This window comes from Rhamphochromis sp. 'chilingali' (genome assembly GCF_963969265.1).
Source record: "Rhamphochromis sp. 'chilingali' genome assembly, chromosome: 2".
In the NCBI taxonomy this organism is placed as follows: Eukaryota; Metazoa; Chordata; class Actinopteri; order Cichliformes; family Cichlidae; genus Rhamphochromis; species Rhamphochromis sp. 'chilingali'.
This window is the reverse complement of record NC_137930.1, coordinates 34,432,802-34,456,169: the sequence shown is the minus strand read 5'-3', so window position 1 is coordinate 34,456,169 and position 23,368 is coordinate 34,432,802. Positions and strand designations below refer to the sequence as shown.

The 23,368-nt window shown below is 40.3% G+C and overlaps 3 protein-coding genes across 3 annotated transcripts in view; 1 reads left to right on the top strand and 2 right to left on the bottom strand.

Annotated features, from left to right (window-relative positions):
• The window catches only part of niban2a (niban apoptosis regulator 2a), a 31,134-nt gene extending 25,089 nt beyond the window's left edge, over positions 1–6,045 (top strand). Inside the window, exons 8-14 of the mRNA XM_080876525.1 lie at positions 86–248; positions 1,230–1,417; positions 1,546–1,701; positions 1,935–2,048; positions 2,352–2,459; positions 3,375–3,486; positions 3,586–6,045. Of these exons, the coding sequence (XP_080732651.1) occupies positions 86–248; positions 1,230–1,417; positions 1,546–1,701; positions 1,935–2,048; positions 2,352–2,459; positions 3,375–3,486; positions 3,586–4,472 (1,728 nt within the window). The 3' untranslated portion in view covers positions 4,473–6,045. The remainder of the gene's footprint in view (positions 1–85; positions 249–1,229; positions 1,418–1,545; positions 1,702–1,934; positions 2,049–2,351; positions 2,460–3,374; positions 3,487–3,585) is intronic.
• Positions 6,046–6,772: 727 nt separating this feature from the next.
• On the bottom strand, positions 6,773–15,262 carry slc31a2 (solute carrier family 31 member 2). Its single transcript, XM_080876532.1, has 4 exons — positions 14,968–15,262; positions 9,822–9,888; positions 7,605–7,830; positions 6,773–7,284 (listed from the first exon to the last, which is right to left on the bottom strand). The coding sequence occupies exons 1-4, from the start codon at positions 14,971–14,973 to the stop codon at positions 7,119–7,121; spliced, it is 465 nt and encodes a 154-aa protein (XP_080732658.1). The 5' UTR covers positions 14,974–15,262; the 3' UTR covers positions 6,773–7,118.
• A 1,967-nt stretch (positions 15,263–17,229) lies between these two features.
• Positions 17,230–23,368, bottom strand: part of arrdc1b (arrestin domain containing 1b) — a 46,997-nt gene continuing 40,858 nt past the window's right edge. The window contains exons 4-8 of the mRNA XM_080876529.1: positions 23,030–23,184; positions 22,511–22,693; positions 22,020–22,196; positions 20,562–21,000; positions 17,230–20,017 (exon numbers count right to left, since the gene is read on the bottom strand). Coding sequence (XP_080732655.1) covers positions 19,953–20,017; positions 20,562–21,000; positions 22,020–22,196; positions 22,511–22,693; positions 23,030–23,184 — 1,019 coding nt within the window. The 3' untranslated portion in view covers positions 17,230–19,952. The remainder of the gene's footprint in view (positions 20,018–20,561; positions 21,001–22,019; positions 22,197–22,510; positions 22,694–23,029; positions 23,185–23,368) is intronic.

Sequence of the window (23,368 nt, the reverse complement as noted above, 5' to 3'; positions counted from 1 at the left end):
GTTTCTGTCAATCTGTACAGTAAACTTGTAAAAAAAACACACAAGTCAACCAGTGCAATCCATTTATGCTCTTGAACTCCTCCAGATATCGGATGCCGTGTACAAGCAGGTGTTGACTCAGACCACCGGGCAGTACGAAGCTCTGGTTGAAGCCTGCGAGGCCCAGAGAGGCCCACTAGATGCCAGGCTGCGAACCGATATGGACCAGATCATCACGTCTAAAGAACATGTCAGCAGCAAGATCCGAGGTATCAGCAAGAAGATATTCCAGTTTCAGCTGCCACAGACATAAAAAGTACCCCAGCTAGATTTCCGTACACTGCCTCAGTTTACATCCTCACTCGTGTGTATGCAGGATGCTGTTGAAAATGGTTCACTCGGTACTCGCTGTGACTTGACACGTAACCCCCTCGATCACAGATGTGTGCTCTATTGTTCGCCCACTATTTGACTCAGTGACATGTAGCTGTGGATTCTCTGAATCAGCGGTTTTGGCAGAGAGGAGTGATTAGTCTGATCACCGCATGCTCAAAATTCTGAAAACCCTTTTTGGACATTTAGTAACAGGTCCTGTAACTCTGTAACTAAACCTCCCTCCTTAGCAGGCATTTTCCACTTCTTCTGGCGTTTGCACATTGTTGTCACAGCTTGTTTTGCCCACTGTAACTTACATATTGCTTGGCGTGCTGAGCTCTAAAGCAGCAGAGTACCCGGTCTTTGGCGCAGGCTGGTTGTTTCCTTCGTGTGTACCATTTCCCACTGAGCTCCCACTGAGTGGAGGAACTGCATTCCTTCACCAGCACTGCAAAGGCCATTTCTGACTTTGTAAATCAACTGAGCAAAATAACAAAGGGTTATGTAAGGGATGTGAGGCTTATGCATGGCTTCATCAGGTGTAACTGTAGCTATGATCTATTTTTATATTTATATTTTTTAGCATCTGCAGTTGCATTGCGTTACACTGGGTAGAAAACCATAAAAACAAAAGGTGTGGCCCTTCCATGGAAGCAGCATTAGTGTGTTTACTTAAATGTCACCACATGCATACCAACCATTTCAACGACCAAATAATATCTCTGATATTGTTGTGACTTTCTAGCACAGCTCATTTGAAGTCGGTGCCACACCTTTGTTTTTCTTGTCATCAGCATGCGTCGCTTGTTTACAAGCTTCAGTAACTAACTACTTTTTACCCCTTCTTCCATCCTTCTATTGCTTCTGTTGTGCAGCTCTAGTGCTGCCAAAAGCAGAGCAGATCCTGCGGACCAACATCCAGCCCTACATCAACTCCATTTTGGAGGCGCTGATGGACCCCACTAGCCGAGGTTTTGCCGAGGTCAGGGATGTTTTCTTCAGGGAGATGGTGGAGATAAGCAAGAACTCACTCAACGGAGGGGGCAAAGAAAAAATGGGAGAGGTTAGTGCCTGAAAAGGCATGTCCAACCTGCGTTATCCTAAATCAGAAGTCAGCCAAGTTGTTGTTAACTTTCCCTCTCCTTGGGTCAGTTGCACTCACCACATTGCTCTTCTCTTTCTTTCTTTCAGAACATGGAAAGGCTGTCAATGCTTGCCTTCCATCCAGTGAAAATGCAGAGCTGCTACGAGAAGGTGGAAGAGCTCAACCTGGAGGGACTGCAGCAGAGGTTCGACGTCTCCAGTCCATCTGTGTTCATCAGCAGGGCTCAGATCCTTATGAGGGAGGTAAGATGCAACAACCCTCCTCTGTAATATGATGGGAAATATTAGTTTTAATCACACACTCCTGTCAGGCTCTCTGACAACACTCCCTGCTCCTCAGTAAGCTATAATACAGCAGCATCCACACTACCTCTGCTGAATTGTCTACCGCCACCTGCTGGCCAAAAAAAAGAATATGCAATTTGAATCTGAGTTGTGGCACACCTAACCTTTTTATAATGATTTCATTTTGACAGCAAATGGACAATGCAGTGTACACATTTGAACAGCTGCTTAACCAGTCGTTAGAGGCCCAGGGAGACAGTGACATGTGCAAGCTCACCCAGAGATGCCAGGACAGAGTTCTCAAGGTAAAACACGAACACATGGAAAGATCAAAAGAGGAGACGGTCAAATACACATATATAATATATATTTTAAAATGATTCTTATATTGCTCACAGTTTTCAGATTAGATATTCCAGGAAAAACCTGTTTGTGTTAATGATGTTTGAGTCCATCAAAGTTCAAATGAACTCAAAGCAGGTTAATTTGATGACTGTCTAAAGAGGAGAGGATTTTACAGCAGCACAGAATAAGTGTTGAAAGGTCTGAATCGCTAAAGGTAATTCATGTCCCTAAGCTATGTTTGTGTTTCTGGTTTTTCCTGTCAGAAATATGACTATGACAGCAGCACGGTGCGCAAGAAGTTCTTCAGGGAGGCTCTGCTGCAGATCATCATCCCCTACATGCTGCAGCAGCTCGCGCCATCCTGCTCACCTGTGAGTAACACTTGAAATAAAAGTGAATGAACTGTCTTACAAACTTTTCCTTACATATAATTACATATAATTTATGGGATTTGAAGGATAAAAACTGTAAATAATAAAACACAAGATGCCATACAATATATGAGTGGGTTGCAAAAGTAGAAAATTTAGTACCTATGAATCACCAAAGCAGCAAATGTACATTTGATGGGGAAAAAAAGGCATAAATATTGACTCAGAGGGAAAAAAACAAAAAGAAAAAAACCTGTTGTCATCCTGTTTCCCCATCCTATTTACTTCATCAATATGATGCTTGTGTCTAATCTAGAACCAGTCCCATGACTATCAAAAGAAATTCAGTGATTAATCCGTCCTGATTTTTGTCTCACAATAGCGTTCAGTTTCCAAACTAGAAGACAAGTTCTCATAAATCACTTAAAGAACAGGTTTTGAACTGGCACCAGAACTAGCGACAATCACTGAATCACGTCGGTGGAAAAAGAGGTAGCGTAGTTAAATGGCTGCACAGTAGGCAGACGTGTTTCTAAAAGGAACTTTTGCCATGAGTAATGCTTGAAGCTTTTTTGTGAACTGAGAAGTTTTCAATCATATTTCAGCCCTGACCAGAGAACAAAAGGACTGTCTACTAGAAGTTAGAGAGGGGGATCTCCTCTTCTGCAAACATTTGGACTATCCCAAAAACTGCTGCAATGGTCATCAAAAGATGTCTTTAGTGATAAAATACTGACTCGTCATTAAGGATACAGGGAGCACATAAATGTCGTCTTTATGAGGGGAAAAAAAAGAGTTGAGGATGCATTTAAAGAGCATTTTTGAGAGTTATGATTTCAGCCTCACCTGCTGACCAACTAAAAGGATTGGTGCTAGAAACGACATCCTGGTCTTATTTGAATTCTGTTTCCTTAGGAGCTGCCTCGTTTCAAGGAGCTAATCTTTGAGGACTTCTCGCGTTTTCTGTTGATAGAAAATATGTTTGAGGAAGTGGTGCTGCAGTCTGTCTCCAAAGACATAATGATGGGTAAGGGCCAGGATCAAGATTTAGAAACAGTTTTCATGATGATGGCATCAATGGATAGCTGCAGTAATAACATGCCTTACCTTTTCCCCCCGTGTCCAGCTGTAAAGGAAGCAGCTGTGCAGAGGAGGCATAACCTCTACAGGGACAGCATCATTCTGACCAACAGCGACCCCAACCTGCACCTGCTTGGGGATAACCCCCAGGTGGACTGGGCCACCAAATTTGGCGGTGATGAGCCGGAGGGCTCTGTCAGCAGTGCAGATGAAGGAAGGGGTTTTGGGAGAAGACGCAAGCAGGTGGTGTCAATGATACAGCTGGACGGGGTGCCTCTGCCCTATGAGTCCTGCTTGGAGGTCCCAGGGGTGGAGCTGATCCCTGAGGAGGATGCTGAGAGCAAAGAGGAGGAGAATGAGGAGGACCAGTTGGGAAAAGCAGAGGACCTCAGCCCCAAGTCTCCTGATAGCGTGAATGAAATCAGGGACTTGATTAATCCAGTGGTTGAGGTGGCGGTGCCAGTGTCCAAGGAGCAGAGTGAAGTCACCAACAAAACAGAGGCGACCACTGGCAGCATCAGCGTGGAGGATGGGGTCGAGGAGGGCGTGACTCACGTCACCACTGTGGTGGAGACTGTTCCAAAGGGGTCTCTGGGAGAGAAGACGTCCCCACAAGCAATCCTCCAGCAGCTGGTAGCGAGCAAGAAGCAGGAAGTTGATAAGGAGGAAGCAGCCATCCAGAACGCCATCGAGGAGCTAGAGATAGCAGTGCAGGAAGATGAAAGTGAACAGATTACAGAGATCTCTGCAGCCAAATCAGATAATGAGTCCTCCCCACCACTGGTTACAGACTCCAGCTCACGTGAGGACAGCGGCTTCCAGTCACCCACCAGCGAGGGACCAGTTGACAGCGAGCCTCAGCCAATCACAAATGGTCTGAATGGAGAGGAAAAGATAGTCGACCCTGTAGAAGTGGAGGTTGTTTTATCATAAGAAGACATTCCACGAATAAACTGGAGAAACCTGCAGAGATGAATGGCAGCATGCATAAATATTGAGAAGCTGAATGAATATGGATTGTATTTAAGGGGTTAAAAATGCCTTTTCTTTGTTGCTGTTGATATTGCACACTCCAGAACCCAGTCCTCCAGTTTTTTGACACGTATATTTGGTGACTGGTGAGTGTAGACTTTCTTCATATTCCGCATGTGTCAGTAAAGTCATATCCAAACCAAGTTTTGTTTTTTTGTTTTTTGTAATAGCAGGAAATAATTTGAATATCTGTAACATTAAATGCTCTTGTAATTACAACTTACACTTTACTACAGGTAATCGGAGCCTTGCCTAATGTTCTTAGCCTCTATCTGGTCAGCAGGGGGTGCTACAGCAATACTTTCTTCTTCATCCTGATCTGTATTTATCTATTTTTTTGTAAAATGTTACTTTACAAGCATGCAATTTGTTTACTTTATGGCCTTTATGTTTCAATGCATTTCAGTACAAACAGGCAGGGAATGTTAAACACATCTACAGTAACTTTAAAACAATGGATTTGTTTTTATTTTTAAACATTTAAAAAATAAAGCTTCTTGAAGAACCATCAACAGCTCTGGAGGAAGCCCGCTTGATTATTAGAAGGAAAACTTGGCTTTAGTGATTCTAGATTATCACTTGCATCAAATATCACATCTTTTATTTAAAATCATCCATCTAACATCATACACACTGCTGTAGTGATCTCAAGCTGTAAATTTAGCTTGTGTTTTATGTGACAACAGATAATAGGTTTTAATTCCAGTCTGTTTGGCAACCCTACAGATAACCGTTTATTTTAGGGGGGTATAATTTGTTTATAGTTTCTATGAGTGGTTTTATGAAAAGAACTTGTTAATTTGGTACTAAAGGGGGGAAATTGAAGCTCTGTATGTGCACAACAGTATGAATGTTGTTGAATTTAATGTTTTTGCCTGATTCTGCCCTGATCAGACCTGCTATGTACTAACTGAAAGACTCAAGGTTAGACCTGCGTGCGATTTACATTTTAACACCCAATAACTTTTTTTTTTTTTTTTAATTCATAAGAGCAACAGAACTTACACATTGTCAATCATTACTTTTCGAAAAGACAACACCTTCTGTCTTTAGACCATCGATTCCCTTTGGAGAAAAAAAAAAAAAAAAAAAAAAAAGGAAAACAGGGTAGAAGGAGGCAAAAGCAATTAGAAAAATGGGTTTTTAACTATGGTAAGAAATGATTAGACATTGGGTTGATAGTCCATGTATTACAGAGTGTCCATATTTAGCCCTTTTCTGTGTGAGAGACACTGACCAAGTCGTATTTTTCCATTAAATCCTGAGCAGTTAATTTAATATTAATGTAACCATTTTATCTAGTCAGGACCCAGATTCATTATTTCCAATGGAGGGCTACCTTGTTTTTATTTATTATAAAACCTGTGTGGATTATAACATTCAGGTGTAAACAGTTTTTTTCCTGTTTGTTGTACTTACGTTTACTTAAAATATGTATCGAAATGGATGAATAAAAAACAAACAAAGCACAAAACACTTTATCGGCTTCATTCTTTATCTCTTTATTCTTTTTTTCAAAGACAAAAAAAGAAGCCATCACCAGAAAAAATCTTATTGATATGCAACAGTAAATAAAGCAGTTGAACAAATCTGTATAAGCCTTTAGTGTCAGTGATTTTTTTAATCAGTTAAAAGAAAATATTACCAAAGATAGGAACTTCTGAAACGTCTCAACTGTCAGCTTCAAGGCACTTTGCTTTTCTGATTGTGGTTAAACAATTGCTACAGAACCACATGACCATGAATAATAACAAACCAAGATGACCTTTCACAAGGTTTTACAAGCGAGAATCACATGTATCAGTTCCTCATACGGACTCCAGCGCAATGCAATTCTGTCTCATGACCCGTGACTGTAAATGTCTGACTTAGCTGCAAGTCAGCTTTAAGATTTTAGTCCAAAACACTTGACAATCAAATATCAAGTTCCATCTTGAATCATTTGGCAGCAAATGGAAAAAAAAAAAAAGAAAAAGAAAAAACCCAACCCTAAACAAAACAACAACAACAACAACAACATAGCTTCCTAACACACCACAATCTGTGCAGACTTCCCATCTCTGGGTTTTGTGTTATCATTCTGTGGGTGATTCCAGTGCATTTCTTCTTTCTAAATCAATTGTTTAGATTTTCAAGATAATTTAAAAAATAATAATAATTAAAAAAGCAGAATTGAACAACACTCCTACTTTTCCTGGAGATTTAAAAAAAAAAAAAAAAAAATCATTTTTCCACAGGTATTACTCACACAGTCTGCTGACTTAAAAGTGAAGCAGAACTAATACTAGGACTGAAAAACTGAGTGTTTTCTTAACATTATGTACCTTTAACAGAAATGATCTATTTGTTAATTAGGGGAAAAATGTTAAAATGTAGCATTTTCTGTTTTCTGGAAGCTTAAAATCATTTTCAGTTTCTATATCCAGATGAGGTTTAGGCAAAGTTTAGTGTCATGTGGCTCATTCTCCACCAATTTTTCCATCCTTCGAGATCCTCGGATAGTAAAAAGTAAACTTTTCTTTATTTCACTATTAAATGTCTGTGCCATCACATCCGACCTAAGAGAGGAAATGAGATAAAATAACCGAGGACCGACCCCGTGATGACCCCGAGGAATATCCAGGTGTTATAGGACATGACGCACAGCATCAGCATGTAGGCCAGAGACACCTGCAGCATGTGGAGGACCGTCTGTATGATGTGCAACAACCAGCTGATGAAAAGAAGAGGGAGAGGGTTATTTACAAATAAACTAATAAGTCAAAAACATCGTTCAGGTCTCGACATTCAGTCTGCCAATATGTGATGGTCTCAGTTTGCCACACACTTTTGTTTAATACCGCCCAAAAGATAATAATAGTTGCAATCTAGGATACACCAACAAAAAAAGGGTGTCACCATGCTATGGAGGTTACCACCATGCCACAACCATACAGTTCAAATAGATGCATTTCTGCATTTTATTCAGTGATTTGCATTTCACAGTACGATCCATGATAAAAAAAAAAAAGTTACTAGAAATGACTTGCTTACCTGTTCCTGGTACTTTGAGGTGTAACGACTGATGCTATAGGGGTCAGTGAGGATTCAGAGGGGCTGCTGTCCAGGACAGAGATGCTGTCGCAGTGGGAAGATGGGGCGTCGTATGGAGACTGAGGCTGGGTCAGCTTGGAGGGATTCCCCAGCCACAATCTCCACACTTTAAGCACCTCGTAAAAGACAGTCAGAAGCAAGACCACCAGCACTGACACCACCATCCCTGTAGGTACAAAAATACAAAATGTTAACTCACAAAAAAGTCACTATTAAAAAGTACGTTTATGCAATATGATGATGATGATGAAGTGAAATTTATTTCGGTCAACAACAACACAGATTATCATTTTACATAAAAGTACTCAATCCTACAGTAACCGACAATGGAATAGGCTGAAGGCTTGTGGCTTATAATTATCCTGTCCTTTACCCCATAGGAATAATCAAATCCTTAACCAAGAAAATAAATAGCATTGATAAATAAGTTATATAACAGTTTGAAAAGAAATCAATGATAAATCAAGAAATTAAATCAACACGAAGTTATTCATTAAACCAAATTTCCGTAACCTTGAATGATACAAATTTTTAAATTCTTCCTGAAAAATGACAAAGAAAAACACATCTTCAGTTCATCATTAAGTCCATTCCATAATTTCACTGCCAAAACTGACACACATCTATACTTAACATTGGTTCTCACTTTAGGTATTTCAAACTTATAAGACCCCCTCAAATCATATTTTCCATCTCTTAGTTGAAACATACTTAAAACACAAATTAGAACATTTTTCATCACTCGATATATCATTTCTAAAGTTTTAGAATGAATTTTAACATAGATGATCCTACAAAACACTGGTTGGTGGACTCCCTATATCCAACTTTATTATTCTAATAGCTCTTTTTTGCAATTTAAAAATTGAATCCAAATATGTTTTGTATGTGTTCCCCCAAATTTCTGCACAATAGATCATATAAAGGCAAACAAAGGGAAGTATACAATACATAAACGCAGTTCTTATTCAAAAAAAAATCTCTTGTTTTATAAAGAATAGAAACAGATTTGGATAATTTCCGTTTCACATGTTCTATGTGGGGCTTCCAACAAAGTTTATCATCAATAATTACTCCTAAAAATTTTCTCATATACTCTTTCAATTTCAACATTATTTAAAGTCAGTTTTACTTTAATATTACTTTTACTACCTCCAAATAACATAAATCTTGTTTTACTTTCATTCAATGATAGTTTATTAAATACAAACCATCTATTTAACTTCATGAGTTCTGTTTCCACTGTTTTCAGTAATTTCTTTATGTCCTTTCCAGAGCAAAATAAGTTTGTATCAACAGCAAACGCCACATATTTTAAAGTATCACTGGCTGTACAAATATCATTTATATCAAGTAAAAATAACTTAGGTCCCAAAACAGATCTTTGCGGAACTCCACAAGTTACTTTTCTAAGTTTAGATTTCATGTTATTAATACTCACATATTGGAACCTATTATTCAATAGGTTCCTTTGAATAATACATCATTATTTTTGCTACTTTCAGATTTAGACTAGATTGACACCAACATCTGTTCACTTAATGCGAAGCTCCAGCCAAAAGCAGGTTCATGAAAAATACAGAGGACTGGAAGCATTGAGAAAACAATACATTTTCTCTACATATAGCTTGAGAACATTTTCCCTGCTTCCCCTGGGATACATGAGGGGTATCTGTTCTGGCAACTCCTCTACAACCGTAATATTTTAGTATTAAAAATTTTTTTTTCACTTTAACAACTAATTATAACCCCTTAAACATCTCCTTAATGTAATTAAATCTAATCTAGATCCACTTCAAGGCTGGCATATTTGGACAAATGTAGAAAGGGGTTGGTGCACAGTCTTTCAAAGCTGTTTAAAAACTAACTTCAATTAATACATTTTTGGTTCCTGCGACAAGTTTAAAAAAAAAAAAAAAAAAAAAAAGATAAATCTGAAGCAAATTTTATCAACCTGTTAAAAACAAGTTTGAACAGGTTTATTCAAGCTTCAGTTCATGAACATGGTAGATCAAGTTTGTATAGTAATGTCAGCAATATTACAGAAACACTCCACCGTCATCAGAAATAAGTATTTGAATTGCACCACACAATTTTTAAATCCAGATGAACTGATTCTAAGGCTTTTTCGCAAGACTTTAATACTCTGCAGCTTACCTGCAGGGCTGTGCACATCCCAGAAGTCAAACAGCAGCGTCACACTGCTCGAAACCCCAAAAGTCATCTAAAGAAAAATGAGAAGGGTATTAGGAGTTGTTCACTGGTAAAGTGGAGTTTAGGGCCAACATTTATACTGAATGCAGTGTTGTCCAATGTTCCAAGAACAGTCCGTACAATAGTACTCAAAATATTTCTGATTACAGAGTGAAAAACAAAGAATTTAATTTATACTACTTTGCACAAATATGCTGTATATACACACACATGATTTTGTCCGACAATTAGAGGACATACTGCCCCACAAAGGCACACTTTGTTCAGCCTTGCTGCTGTGGATATGGGCTGACAGAGGAATGCACGGTCTGTGGCTCTTGCTTGCTCAGCAGCACAGCTCTATCCCTGATAATTCACCACCTGTCTTGGCATAACTGCCTCTCACCAGCTGCAAACTAGCAGATCTCAGTTAGGCATCAGCCTAGCTGAGATCTGCTAGTTATAAAGTCTGGAAATGATAAAGTTCCAAATTTAACAGAGCTACACTGGCTTCCAGTGTCATACACACTGACCTAAAAATTCTCGCCTTAGATGGTCTTGGATCATTGTCTACCACTTTATCTCAGGGCACTCTGAAATCCTCCAATGACAAACTGTTAAGACATACGATATTTCTCTCAAAAAAAAAAATAAAATAAAATAAATCTGGGAGCAGCTTCGGCCCCTCATGCCCCCAAACCACCGTTTGGCTTCTTTCTCCGTGACTCCATATCTCTCTCTTTCTGCCTCTCTCCCTCTTATTGCTTCATCTTCCTCATAAATGTTTTTATGAATTTAGATTATCAAGCAAAGCACTGAATGGAGTACCTCACTCAACTTTAGGAAAGCCTTCAACTATTGAGGGGAAGACCACGAAAGCCTTTCTAAATATGGTCACACTGAAGTGCACAGCATAGCTGTACATTAGTTGCATGTAGAATTACACAAAGCTTTGTAGTTTGTCATCTACATATTGTAGTTGTGTGTCACTGATCGTTTAAAGCATTTTTAAAAGAAAAAAGTCTACTGCAGTTATTATTTGTGCCTTCTTTCTTTGTGAACAGTCTCCCTTTTCTGCCTAAGCTAACCAATGAACAATCAACCCACATACAGCTTTTTGGAGGACTGCACACAAGTACATTTTCATATCCTCTGCATATTCGAAGACCTACACAAACAGATACCAATGTGGGACCATAAACACTTCACAATGTCATTACGAAAGCGGCACCATTGTCAATGGGAAACTACCTGAAAGGTTCACTAAAAGGTGGAAAACAAGAACCGATCTGAGCCATCCACTGGAGCCAGTTTTCCCAGTTTTAGACTTTGCTGGTGATCTTGCGTAAAGTATAACCAACTGTAATAGAAAACTGATGCCCAACAGAAAACCGCGCATTTAAGCCTAAAGCCATGTGTGATGATGCAATTTCTGATATGTAAAGTAAATGGGGACAGTTAACTATGCAGATGAGTCTGGTTATCTTGGAACTCGTCCCAGCAAAGACAATGCAGTACAAAAGACTGTCGGAGCAAAGGATTATCTGCTTTATCCGGAGGCCAAATCAATAAGCTTAAGAACAAAGGTCCATCTGTCCAACAGTAACCAGAGTTGTTTTATTTGGTATTGTGGCCACTGGCTGTGACGTAAAAACAATCGATGCCTTAATCCTCCTTATTTCCTGGACTTCTAAAATTTCAACTATACAGTCAGGCCAGATGACCAAGTTCAGAAGTGCAGTGCTGATAATCAAACATCCTCAAAGTTGTTCCCGAAACAACTTGGTGGACGAATGTGATGACCCCTTGTTAGAATATGGACCTAACAAGGGAGAAAGCACAATATGAAGTACAAGACAAAGCATAGAGGGAAGGATTTTATTTTCTACTTTTTCCTCTTCTCTTTCCTGGTGGCAATAATGGTTTCCCCTCCTTGAGCCTTGTTCTGCTGATGGTCCCTTCTTGTTACAAAGGAGGCTTGTCCTCCCCACCATCCCCAAGCGCTTGCTCATCAGGGTTCCAGCTCACAAAAATTGTCGTTAAAATAAAAGCTCTTTGAGATGACCCTTGTTGTGAAGTGGCAATGTATAACTAAGACTGACTAGATGATGAACCCTAATTAATTCCATCATGTACATTCCTGTCTAGTTGTGACATTCGCAAAAAAAAAAAAAAAAAAAAAGACAAAGCACGGCAGGCATCCTGGAGGTCAGATATTTGGGCAATCACATCATGTAATGGGGCCATTATGCTTACTGTTCCATTCGACAAAAGTCATGTCATATCCTCTGGTGCCGGTCGTTCACCTCTCGATTAAGTGACTAATGTGACAGGTACAATGGAGGCCTAAGAAAAGAACCAAGTTGACTCTTCTTACAACTACTGTGCTATAGAAAACCAAGTAAAGGCCTCTCGGCCTGGGGCTCGGTCACTCAGGCACAGCTGGCTGCCGGCGGAGCTCACGGGCGCGTCACTGCAACTCCCCCTGGCTTCTGCTCCGCGGCTGCTGAGTGAACCCTCATCTGGGACTCTCCTCAGCTCTTACTGGAACAGTGGCGCGGCTGCCCCTCTGTTGGTCTTCCATGGTCTCTTGTGTTCTGGGGGCCTCTGGATGTCTGGAGTTTTGATCTCCTCCATACCTGCTTCACACCCTGGAGGACGGGGCTGTGGCCCCCCCACACTCCCTGGCAGATCGTTACATGGAGAAACCTTTGGAATACAAGCGTGCTGATCCACACAGGTATGCACACGGGTGTTCACTGCTCGTAGACCCAAATTACACCTTTCTTGGCTGCTACTTCGAAGCACATCTGTCCTGCGTGCTGCACAACAACATTGAATATTTAGTATTTACTGCTGTTTACACTTAGCTAGATTAATGCGATGGTGTTGTGTTTAGTATGTTGCTTTGTTTTGTTTTGTTTTTTTTGTCTTTTTTTGCTTGTTTTCTATTCTTCTCTCAACAGGTGATCCAGGAGATTTTTATTTTTTTTCTCCCCCCCTTTCTCACTGTCCCTCTCCCCTTCTGTTTTTCCTTTCCTTCCTCTTTCTTTCTCCCTTTCCTATCTCTCACTCATGTCTGTCCCGTCTGTAACATCTGAAAATAAAATATAATAAATAATAAAAACAAAGATCGACCAAATGGACCAATACGGCAATGCCACGATGATCCATTTGGCAAAGTAAATCCATTGGGTATCCTTGTTGGTCTTCAGACAACAATTCTGATGGCTAAAGAAGCAAATGGGACAGGCGGAAAAAAAAAAGAAAAGAAGAGAAAACCAAGTAAAGCAGTCAAAGGATAATCCTATATTGGCTCTTAATCTACAAAACATTTTACTCAACATGGTAGTGGTCTATCACAACAACTAGAACCAGCAGAGTTACACCCATCCATCACTGACACCCTAGTCAGGCTGTCAAATACCCTACTGAACTGAAGTAACCTCACTCCACACCGAAAGGTCTCAAACACCCACAAGGTTCAAGCTAACCCAAGCACCACTTAACTTCCTATCCAAGTTTTCCTTCCTTTATGTTTTATCAAATTAAGGATTTTTGGAGGTAAAACGCAGTTCCACAGAGAAACAGTGTATAATCAGAGCCAAAACTGAACTATGAAGCCATCTGTACATGAATAATAACTCAAAATTATTTAGTTTGGGTTTTAACTTCAGAATTCACCTTCATTCTGAAGCCCTAACCACACGTGGTTTGTTTAAAACTGGTCTGATCAGCTACCCGACTGCTCTCCTTGTCATCTTTTTAGTGAGCTCACCTTAAGCTCAAATCTTAGTAATTATGGTACTGAGTGAACTGTACTCCGTTTAAATAATGAACTATCCTACAAAAGCAGCATCCAATTTGTGATAAATGTAGTTATTATTTTAAAGGCAAAAAAAGAAGCGCTAGAAAGAGCTGGCTTTGCTGCACAGTGAGAAACATTAAATTTATGTCTTTATAACTTCTTTTAATGTGAAACGGATACATGGTGGCCAAAGTTTCCATTTAAAATGGCACAGGACAGCAGAGGTGATAAAAAAGTCGAAGTATTTGACACAATGAAAGAACGAGGGGAAAAATCAAATACAGACAGCTTGAGTCAACAATCCAACTGGGGGCTAGACTCGGAAAGCACTGTGAGCTTATCTTTCAAATACACTTTGGAAAAACCAGGTGTTTGTTTTCAAGGTGACAGTTGGGACTGAAAATGGTGTAATTAGTGCTGCTACTACAAGCACTCAAAATGACTGTATTCTGCACTTTTACACGAATACAGAACAATTTCCGAGTCTCAAAATGTGCTTTCACTATTTAGGTTTAACCGATAACTTTCATTTAAAGGTTATTTAGGGTAAAAATATCACAACTGCAATAATACTACTCGTTTTAGTGGACCTATAGTTAACAAAAGTCACTCGGGTTTTATTGGCATAAATGCACTAAAGACCCTAAAGCAATGATTGAGCTTATTTTAAATTCCAAGTGCATAAAGCAGCAGCACCTACATATGAATTCACATCTGCAACTTGCATACCTAAACTGATCTGACCCGAATTTATTTATTCTCAGAAATCGACACTTTAAAAAGAAAACAGCACAGGTGACATAATGTCCAGCTTTGGATGACACTGACAGCAAGGTATAAAGTTAATCATATGGTTACATAACACTGACGCTGTTGTTTTAGTGTTTTTGTAGTAGACTTTTAAAAAAGGGGTCTCAGTAAGCGTCCCTTCTCATTAGCTTAACTATAAACATGATTCAAAGTAAAGTTAACACATCTTAGTTTTTAAAAGATGAGTTATCTCCCAGACTTACGCCAGGTCAGACGGTAGTAGTTTGTAGTAGTAGTTTCACAGCAGATTAGTTCATATTTTTTTAATGGCTTTATTAGATGCAGTGTGTCAGAAACCAGTAAGTACTGCTTACACCGACTCCCTGGGTTCCCTGAAGTGTGCATGACGTGTTTTCCTCACACTAAGTGAGTCAGTGCCACACATTAACCAGCAAAGAAACGTCTCAAATGCAAAACAGCTTATTAAAGTAGCACATATGGCGTATGCTAGACCGCTGAGTGACAAAACAAACACACACAAAGAGAACTCACTCGCATCCTGACGAGCTTGCTGCGCTAACGTTGACACCACACTTTCAGCGGTTATTGAGCGCAGCTTCCATCACAGATGAGTCTCGGTCCGGACATTCAAGCACGAGCCATTTCCACATAATCGGCGTGCATTTCTCAAATATGCCTCAACAGAAACAGCCAGTGTCCCACCTACTCAGCCCAAAGACGCTATGTATGTAGCCTGTGGTACCACGTGACTTCGCCTAACAAACCACGGTTGACGGTTAATGTAGTTTTTCAACATGTAGGGCGAAGGCAAACATCCTGAGTGCGACTGCGCAGCCGAAATAGAGAGTCCCGGATAAACAACCGTTACCCTTCAGATTAAAGAGGGCGGCTACAACCCCCAAATATTTGAGTTTAAAAACGAGTGAAATAAGACCGCTAACTGAGCAGAAATCGAAGCTTTTAAAGCGTTTAATGAATATGTATTATGCAGAACCAATGACTGTAGAACGCTGTGGTCATGTGACAGACGGAAGCAGCTCACACGATTCTTGGAGTTGTATCAAGGACACATCTAAAACCTGCAGAACATCGGCACTCGAGGCCTGTAGTTGCCCACCCCTGCTCTAGACCATCACTCTCATACACTTCTCTACCATTCCTGACTTCCTCATGCAGTCCCACACTTCCTCTCTTGGCACCCGTCATAGCCTTCCTCTAGAATCCACCAAGAGAGTGCATCACATCTGCAGTTCTTTTCCTCAGCATGACCCCGTACTGTTGATGTATACATGTTTGTCTGGAACAGTTGTCTCTTGCAGGGACCACCTGTGGTGGACGTTTCTGTCATTTCAATGTTTATCTATTATTTATTTACTTTAGTATGGATGGCAGTAGGGGAGGTCTTTATTAGTAGCCAAAGCTGTTAAATCATGTGAAAACACTATTAAAATGGAGATATTTATGCCCTTGTTCACATTTTTCAAAATTATTCAGTTGACCAGATTGCAGTCTTTGCCGGCCGTTTCTGGCCCCACACCTTATGTTTTGAAACCCCTTCCATAACATTAAGTCTGGCAAAATGTTCAGGTGTAATAGTAAACAGTCTATTTTTTATACAGCAGAAAACTTTGTTTTTTCACAGAAATGTGGGTGGATGTAGTGCCTTGCTTCCCCTTACCCCCTTACTTTGTCGTTCTATGCAGTACAGCTTTGATTCTGCACTGTAAGCTGAAACTGTACATGTAATGGTTGAGGTGCAACTATATCCACACTGCACCTGTAAACAGCTCATATAGTAGAAAAATACAAAACTGGACACCACTCATCAATATATGAGGGGAGGGGGGAGGGATGAAAAGATAACATAACGAGGGGTTTCATAAAGCTATAGTACCTTTTGGTGAAGAGGATTTGAACAGAATGAAGGCTGGTAAAGGCAGCATGAAATGGCTTCAGAAAAGGAATTGCACAAGTTTTTTTCTCCTAAAACAAAGAGTTTAAAACAAAGTTCAGCAGGTCTACAAAGTCCAGTGTCTTACTGTTTTTGAAAGCTACATCTGTGTACATCAAGTGCACTTTGCACAGTCCCGCCAGACACAAAGCAGGAGGAGCATGTCCTGATGTCCTCATAGAGAAGAAGAAGGTAGTCCACCGCAGGCTCATGTAAATGTTGAAGGGTATCCAGATTGTTTAAGGCATGCTTTCACAATAATGCAGAGCCACAAGATTTCTGTTATCAGAAACTCATGCTGTGATTTGAAGCGGAGTGGCAAGATAAGACGAAAACACACGAAGAGTCACACAAACATTCAGTGCAGATGTTGTGCTTCAGATTTTCAGGGACATTAGGCATTACTATGCCTGGAGGATGTGGATTAAATTTTTTGTCATCAATATATGACAAAACATGACAAATGTATGCAACTACGTGGAACTGTAGCACTGAAGTCTATTTTGCTGTTGTGAATAAAATGAGAAAAGAGTTTTTATACGTGCAAAACAAAAGGTTTGGTGAACAAATATCTATACATACAACAGAAAATAGCAGACATTTGTGCAATGCTAAGATCATATTATGGTACAACAACATAAAATCAATACAAAATACAATAGTTAAACCCCACTGCTGACCACAAGCAGAAATGGACAAAAAAGGAAAATATCTCCACTTTTACAGATGTTCGATCAGAAATTGGCTTGAACTCAAGTTTGATTGAAGTTAAACTGCATTTTACTTTCTCTCTTTCTCTCTCTCTCTCTCTTTCCCTCTCTCTCTCTCTCTCTCTCTCTCTCTCTCTCTCTCACACACACACACACACACACACACACACACACACACACACACACACACACACACAGTAAATGAAGTGCTGAGATGTCCAGATGTGTTAACATCTGCACTGACTGACACACTCAAATCACCAGAAGAAATTTAAGGCAACAAAGGGGAAAAATAACATAAATCATCCTGATGCAAACCACATGCATCTTCAACCTCCGTTTATAAGTTCTGCTCAACAGAAAGGAAAGAAATACATTTCTAGAGCGGACTTCAGCTGGTGAATCACAGAAACAAGGACTAAGTTAGGTGGGTCAGTTAACATGGCTGGTCGTTTTAGTCTCCAGTTTTAAGAGCAGGCTCAAAAGAGATAAAGCCTGTACCGGTATCACCCACAAGGGGGCAGAGTACGGCTTTCGGTACTGCAGACCTCATAACCAGCTACAGGGAAAATGAGGCTCACGAGACAAACTTCCTCTGAATACAAAAGTGGTACGGCAAGAAAAATATCTTAAGGAGCCAATGAAAGGGAGACGTAATGAAATAAAAAATATAATAAATAATAACAAAGTTTGACTGCACTGCTTTGTGGAAGCGTTTTTGATTAAAAGGCCTTTTCCTCTTAAAATCTAATTTGTATTTAATTTTCCTCTGGTCTGTAGTGCTGTTTATCCATCACTATTGATTCGGTGTGAGATTCCCAGTTTCCGACATATCAGCTCTGCAGCCGTCTGCTTACTCTTGGATTTAATGGAACTGAATGGCACGACACCTTTGGAGCTAAAAGACACACACACAAAAAGAAGAAGAAAAAAAACATGAAAGAAGGAAAATATCCATCCATCCATTTTCTGCCGCTTATCTGGGTTCAGGTTACAGAGGCAGAGGTCTACCCAGAGGCACCCAGCCTCTCATTGGGTTCTTCATTGCATTTCCAACCAGCTGAGCAATGTAATCTCCCCAGCGTGTTCAGGTTCGCCATGGGGGCCTCTTCCCAGTAGGACATTGTGTAAAAAATAAAATAAAATAAAATAAAAAATTCCAGAACTACCTCAACTGGCTCTTTGTGATGTGAGCTCCACATCCTACTGCTATGGGAGAGCGCAGACACCTTTCAAATATCTGTTATCTCATTCTTTGGCTTACTACCCACAGCTCATGACCACAGGCAAGGGTGAGAATATAGATTAACTGGTAAATCGACAGCTTAACTTTTATGCTCAGATCTCTCTTCTTCAAAGCATACTGGTACGGCCCGTACCACACCCATCCCTCTGTCAATCCCCCGCTCCTCTATTCCCTCACTTGTCGGTTCAAGACCCGGGACACTTACACCTGTCCCTGACCCAGAGTGCACACTCCACCCTTTTCCGGCTGAGAACCATGCCCTCAGTCCTGCAAAGTGCCTCACTGCCTCAAGACACATCATCTACCAACAGCAGAGAGGTGATCCTGAGGTCACCAAACAAGAAACCCTCCACCACTTGGATGGATTTATAAATTAATAAAAGTTATGAACAGAATCTGTGAAGAAGGGCAGCCAAAACCCATCGAGAACGCATCGGAATTACTGCCAACAGTGCAAACCACAGCCCATAACAGCCTGAAAGATAAGGAATAGCCACATCATGACCTGGTGACACAAAACAAATACCCCGATTTTGTCAGGAGCAGTTTCGTTTAGGAACAATTTTATTTTCTATTATCTACATCTGCAAAAGAAAAGAAGCAGCTTAGCTGTTGTGGAGGCTTTTAATGATTACATTGTGAGCCTCTCGTCATTTGTCGTTGGATGCTTACTTCTGCAGAGGGATATGGTTGGCAAACGTTGACAGAAGAATGATGGCAATAGACAGTAGAATAAAAGATTTAGGACTTTGTTTGAGAAACTGGCTCATGATTGCTGATGACCTTTTGAAACGTATTATTTTAAACATTCCATGTAGCTCCATAATAAGGATATTTGAAATCGGGCAACTCACATCAAGATGATTTAGATAAAAAACAAACAAACAGCACAACAGACCAGAGGAAAACTACTGAATGAACTGAATTTGAATTTGCTCCTTGAATTATTTTAATCAGTTACTCAGCCGAGTGGTTTCCCTAAGGACCTACTTATCTTTATAACCATTCTGTGCATTTAAAAACAGATTTTGATGTGAAAAGAAGCTGTTATCACAGGCATCACCTGTGACTGTGTATTCCTCTTTTTATATCCATGATGGAGGCAGCTCTGCCTGCACGACGACGAGGACAGTAGAGACATGTACAAAGAGCAGCGGACCACACTAACAAGCGCATGTTTGGACCCCCGGACCCCCCCGCCCCACCACAAAAAGGCCAGACTGAAAGCTTTTAGTTTCAAGGCATCACAGATGCAACAACATGTTGGAAATAAAAACACAACAGACGTGTCCAACGACTGATTATTCTAAATGCTGTATAACAATCTGAAATACTTTTTTCTTTTTTTTCTTTAGGCACAGTGATGTTCACCTGACATTATCTGCTGGGACATGAGGAAAAATTTAAATTCTTATATTCATTATAAGAAATTATCCCCTTTTTAAAAAAACAAACAAAACAAAACTCAATGCAGGACAAAGAATCAATCCTTGGGGAGTTTGAAGCATCCATCCTCTTTTCATCCACCTTGTCTCTGGATTCGTTTCGAGGCAAGTGCAAACAGGTGTAGGTGGGAGTGGTCACAATTCTTCATCCACCTGTTTCTTCTCTACTGTCTACTGTTGAAACTGGAGTTGGCACTACTGCAGCTTTCCTCATAACTAGGTGGGGGCTCTGGAACACACAGAGGCAAAGAAAAGTAAACGGGACTAGATAAGAGTTTAAGGTTATCTCGGAATTTTACTGTGATTTAATCTACTAGAGATTATAGGCCAGAAAATGCAAAACACATTGCTTAGTCATTTTGGGGAGTGGGGGGGGCGCTATCATGGCTTCCATGAGTAGTAGTGAAGTCGAACTCTGGAGCTGAAAATGTGGAAGTGCAAGAAACTGCAGGCCCTTTAATGTCCACATTAAGGCTGGCTGCACATTTTAAATACCCAACTATACAGCATTACAACAGTTTCTTCCTAATCTGGAGTATTTTTATTGTTATTATCTGACAAATTATGTGGACTGCTGTGAATGGAGCCTGGCCGATACAGGACTTTATAAGACTGGTATGTACAGATATTTGGTGATTTAAAAAACAACAACCCAATATCGGCCAATATTTTTAAAACTTGAAGCATGATGATGATGCAACTCATAAATGCCTAATTAGCCATTACACCTTGCAGGTGATTGTCTGGGTGTGGTAGGTTTATTAAGTACTAACCATGAGGGTAGTCAGTAGTGCTGTACTCTGGAGGGAGAATGAGTGAACAGGAAGTGGGGGTTGGAGCAACATTTCCCTCAGTGAAGAAAGGTATGGTGGCTCCTGTGGACAAACAGAAGAGCGGAGCAGATGCATCGGGGGGATTGTGGCTAGGCGGCGCTGCCGCACCTGGTGCGTAGCTGAAGGCGCTGGGAGACATTGTGACTGCCTGGCCTGAGGGATCCTGCTGTGAGTGACTCTTTGTGGGAAGTTCCTCACTGGTAAAGCCTCCTGCACATATATCATCGCCTCGATCCTCCTCTGCTGGCGGAGCGCTGGGCATCACCCCTGCTGCACCCGCTGGACTGGTGGGTGTAGACCTCGTCGGAGACTGGTTTAAAGCGATGTTTCCGATATAGATAGGCAGAGTGACAGCTGCTTCAGGATATCTTAGTGACACCTGTAACACAAACAGAGATCCGTGAAGGGAGCAGCGGGATCAGTCCCTGTTAACTGTGCATTACTCACAGCTAATTTATTTTTTATATTCCCCCCACCCAAGTTGATCCTGTGTCTGTAGAATCTATTCTTTAAAAGTTACCACCCCTTTTGGGTACCCTTAGCAAAGACCCTTTGTTTGTGTAGAAAAGTGTCTGACACCAAGAATTAAAAGCACGTTTAATACATGCAGCCACCATTTTAACAGCTTAGAAATGACACGAGCAGATTACTTTAATAAGTTCCTCTTAAAGCAGCAGCACTCAAGAACACCAAGAAACTGCAACCTGGAAAGTTTTGCAAATTGCTTCCCCTGGCAAATCGAACCGTTTTGCCAAACTTGCAATCATACTTCAATGTAGCACTGAAAATGGTAAAAAAATATCTGAAATGATGAGTGGGGAAGAAAAAAAATATCAGATGATCTGCTATTAGCTGCAATGGTCATTTGCAAAATATCACAATATCATCATAGAGGAATTTCTGAACTTCTTCCCACTTCAAAAATCTATTGTGACCTACTCATACTTTCACCTTGGACAATCACATGAATTTTTTTGATTCATTTGGATCCTACGATAATTTACTTCTTAAGGTCAACTGTCCATTAAAAGCTTCACTGCTCTATAAGACCTGCAGCTCCACTTTAGTTATTTCCTAATACTTAGATCCAAACTTAGATCCAAAAATAGCTCAGAAAATGAAAAGTTAGAATCTTTATTTGATATTTAAATATTTAGGGTCAAATTTATTTATTATTATTTATTTTAAATGACTTTTTACAGTTAACTTGTAGTACCTTCACAGCCCACCAGATGGCTGCCATCAACACTCTGTGGTCTGATTCAGAAACAATTAGGACGGCATAAAGGAAGTAGAAAAATGAAAAGCTGGAGCTGAAAAGCTTCAACTAACATATGTTAAACCTGCAAAACTGCTATCAACCTGGTATAACACACACACACACACATACACACACACCTGAATGAAATAGATGATGTCTATAAGGTTGCAGCCTGTCAGTTGTGACTGAGGGAGTGGAGGAACGATGATCTGTTCCTTCCACTCTGCATGTTTTCCTGCCTTCACTTTCGCTCCCTCCACCTCTGCAATGGTCCGTAGGTCTACCACAGGCTTGTTAGTCTTGTAGGCCACTCTCTGGTGTGACAAAGTCAAACAATTAGAAGCATGAAAAGATGTAATGGCAAATTCAAACCGCTTCACACACCACTAATGTGAAAGCTCGCAGGATAACTTACTGTTCTAGAAATGATCAAGATAACTGTTTTTATCTGAGGTAAAACGAATTTTATGTGTGTCCACATGAAAAGATTTGTTACTTGAGTGGAAATTCTGGTTTATTCTATTATTATAGAAGGTCTAAGAGTTCTCAGTCCTTCTTAAAGATGATTTACACGAACCAAGGATGAGTTAAGAAATACTGATATAACTGTCTACATTTAATAACATACCTGTACGAGACTGGCCAGTACACACCCCGTGTCCTTGCCAGATTTGTTGTGGATCTCGGTGAATAACTTGATGACCTGACCGGGGATGTAACCCTTCATGTCACTGCAAACTTTCAGCATCACAGTCCCCGACTTCACCAGGAGGTAGTTGAACTTCTTGGTGGCCACAGCAGAACTGTGATACTGAAGAGGCAGAGTTGTTGAATAAACGTCTGTCTGTCTGTACGTTGGCAGTAATTAAAAAGTTTGGCTAGCAGAAGCTGTGCAGACTCTTTATTGCAGGATAAACAGGAAACTGACAGTCATCAGGAGAAGAGACTTGATTATGAGTAGGAGGGAGAGAACCCTTTCCTGCTCTGCAACGAAATCAAATAAGCTTCGACAAAGATAAAAGTTTATTAAATAAAGAAATGCATTACAGCATTCTTTTCAATCCAGTCCTAAATGCACTGGGCAAGAATCAAAGAGAATAAAGGTGAGATCAAAGTGAAGGAAAACAAATGTGAATCAAGCACTTACAGCAATGTCTGGAACCTCATTGAGGTTAAGCATGTTGAGTAGGTAGAAGGGCTTCTGGATTTTGTAGTCCTTGGAGAAGCGTGGCGTGTCAATAGTCACCTTCACTCGGTAAACTATTTTCCCAAAGGGTCCCTCAAAGGAAGTTGGGACAGCAGCTAAGCAGGAGATTGTGGGGAAAGAAAACACAAACATGAGTGACATTGGGAATTTCAATCCAACCCACATCAATTTCTCAATAAAGCTGTAACTTACATCAAATTCAGAGGGTCATACCTTCACCGTACAAGAAAGCTAACAAGCTCAGTAAGACAGAATTTCCCCCCCAAAAAGCAAAAACTG

Coding starts and splice junctions, on each gene's coding strand:
- slc31a2 (XM_080876532.1), bottom strand. Junction 7,831..9,821: donor GGATGTGCACAGCCCTGCAG/GTAAGCTGCAGA, acceptor TTGTACCTACAG/GGATGGTGGTGTCAGTGCTG. Junction 7,285..7,604: donor CCTCAAAGTACCAGGAACAG/GTAAGCAAGTCA, acceptor TCTTTTCATCAG/CTGGTTGTTGCACATCATAC.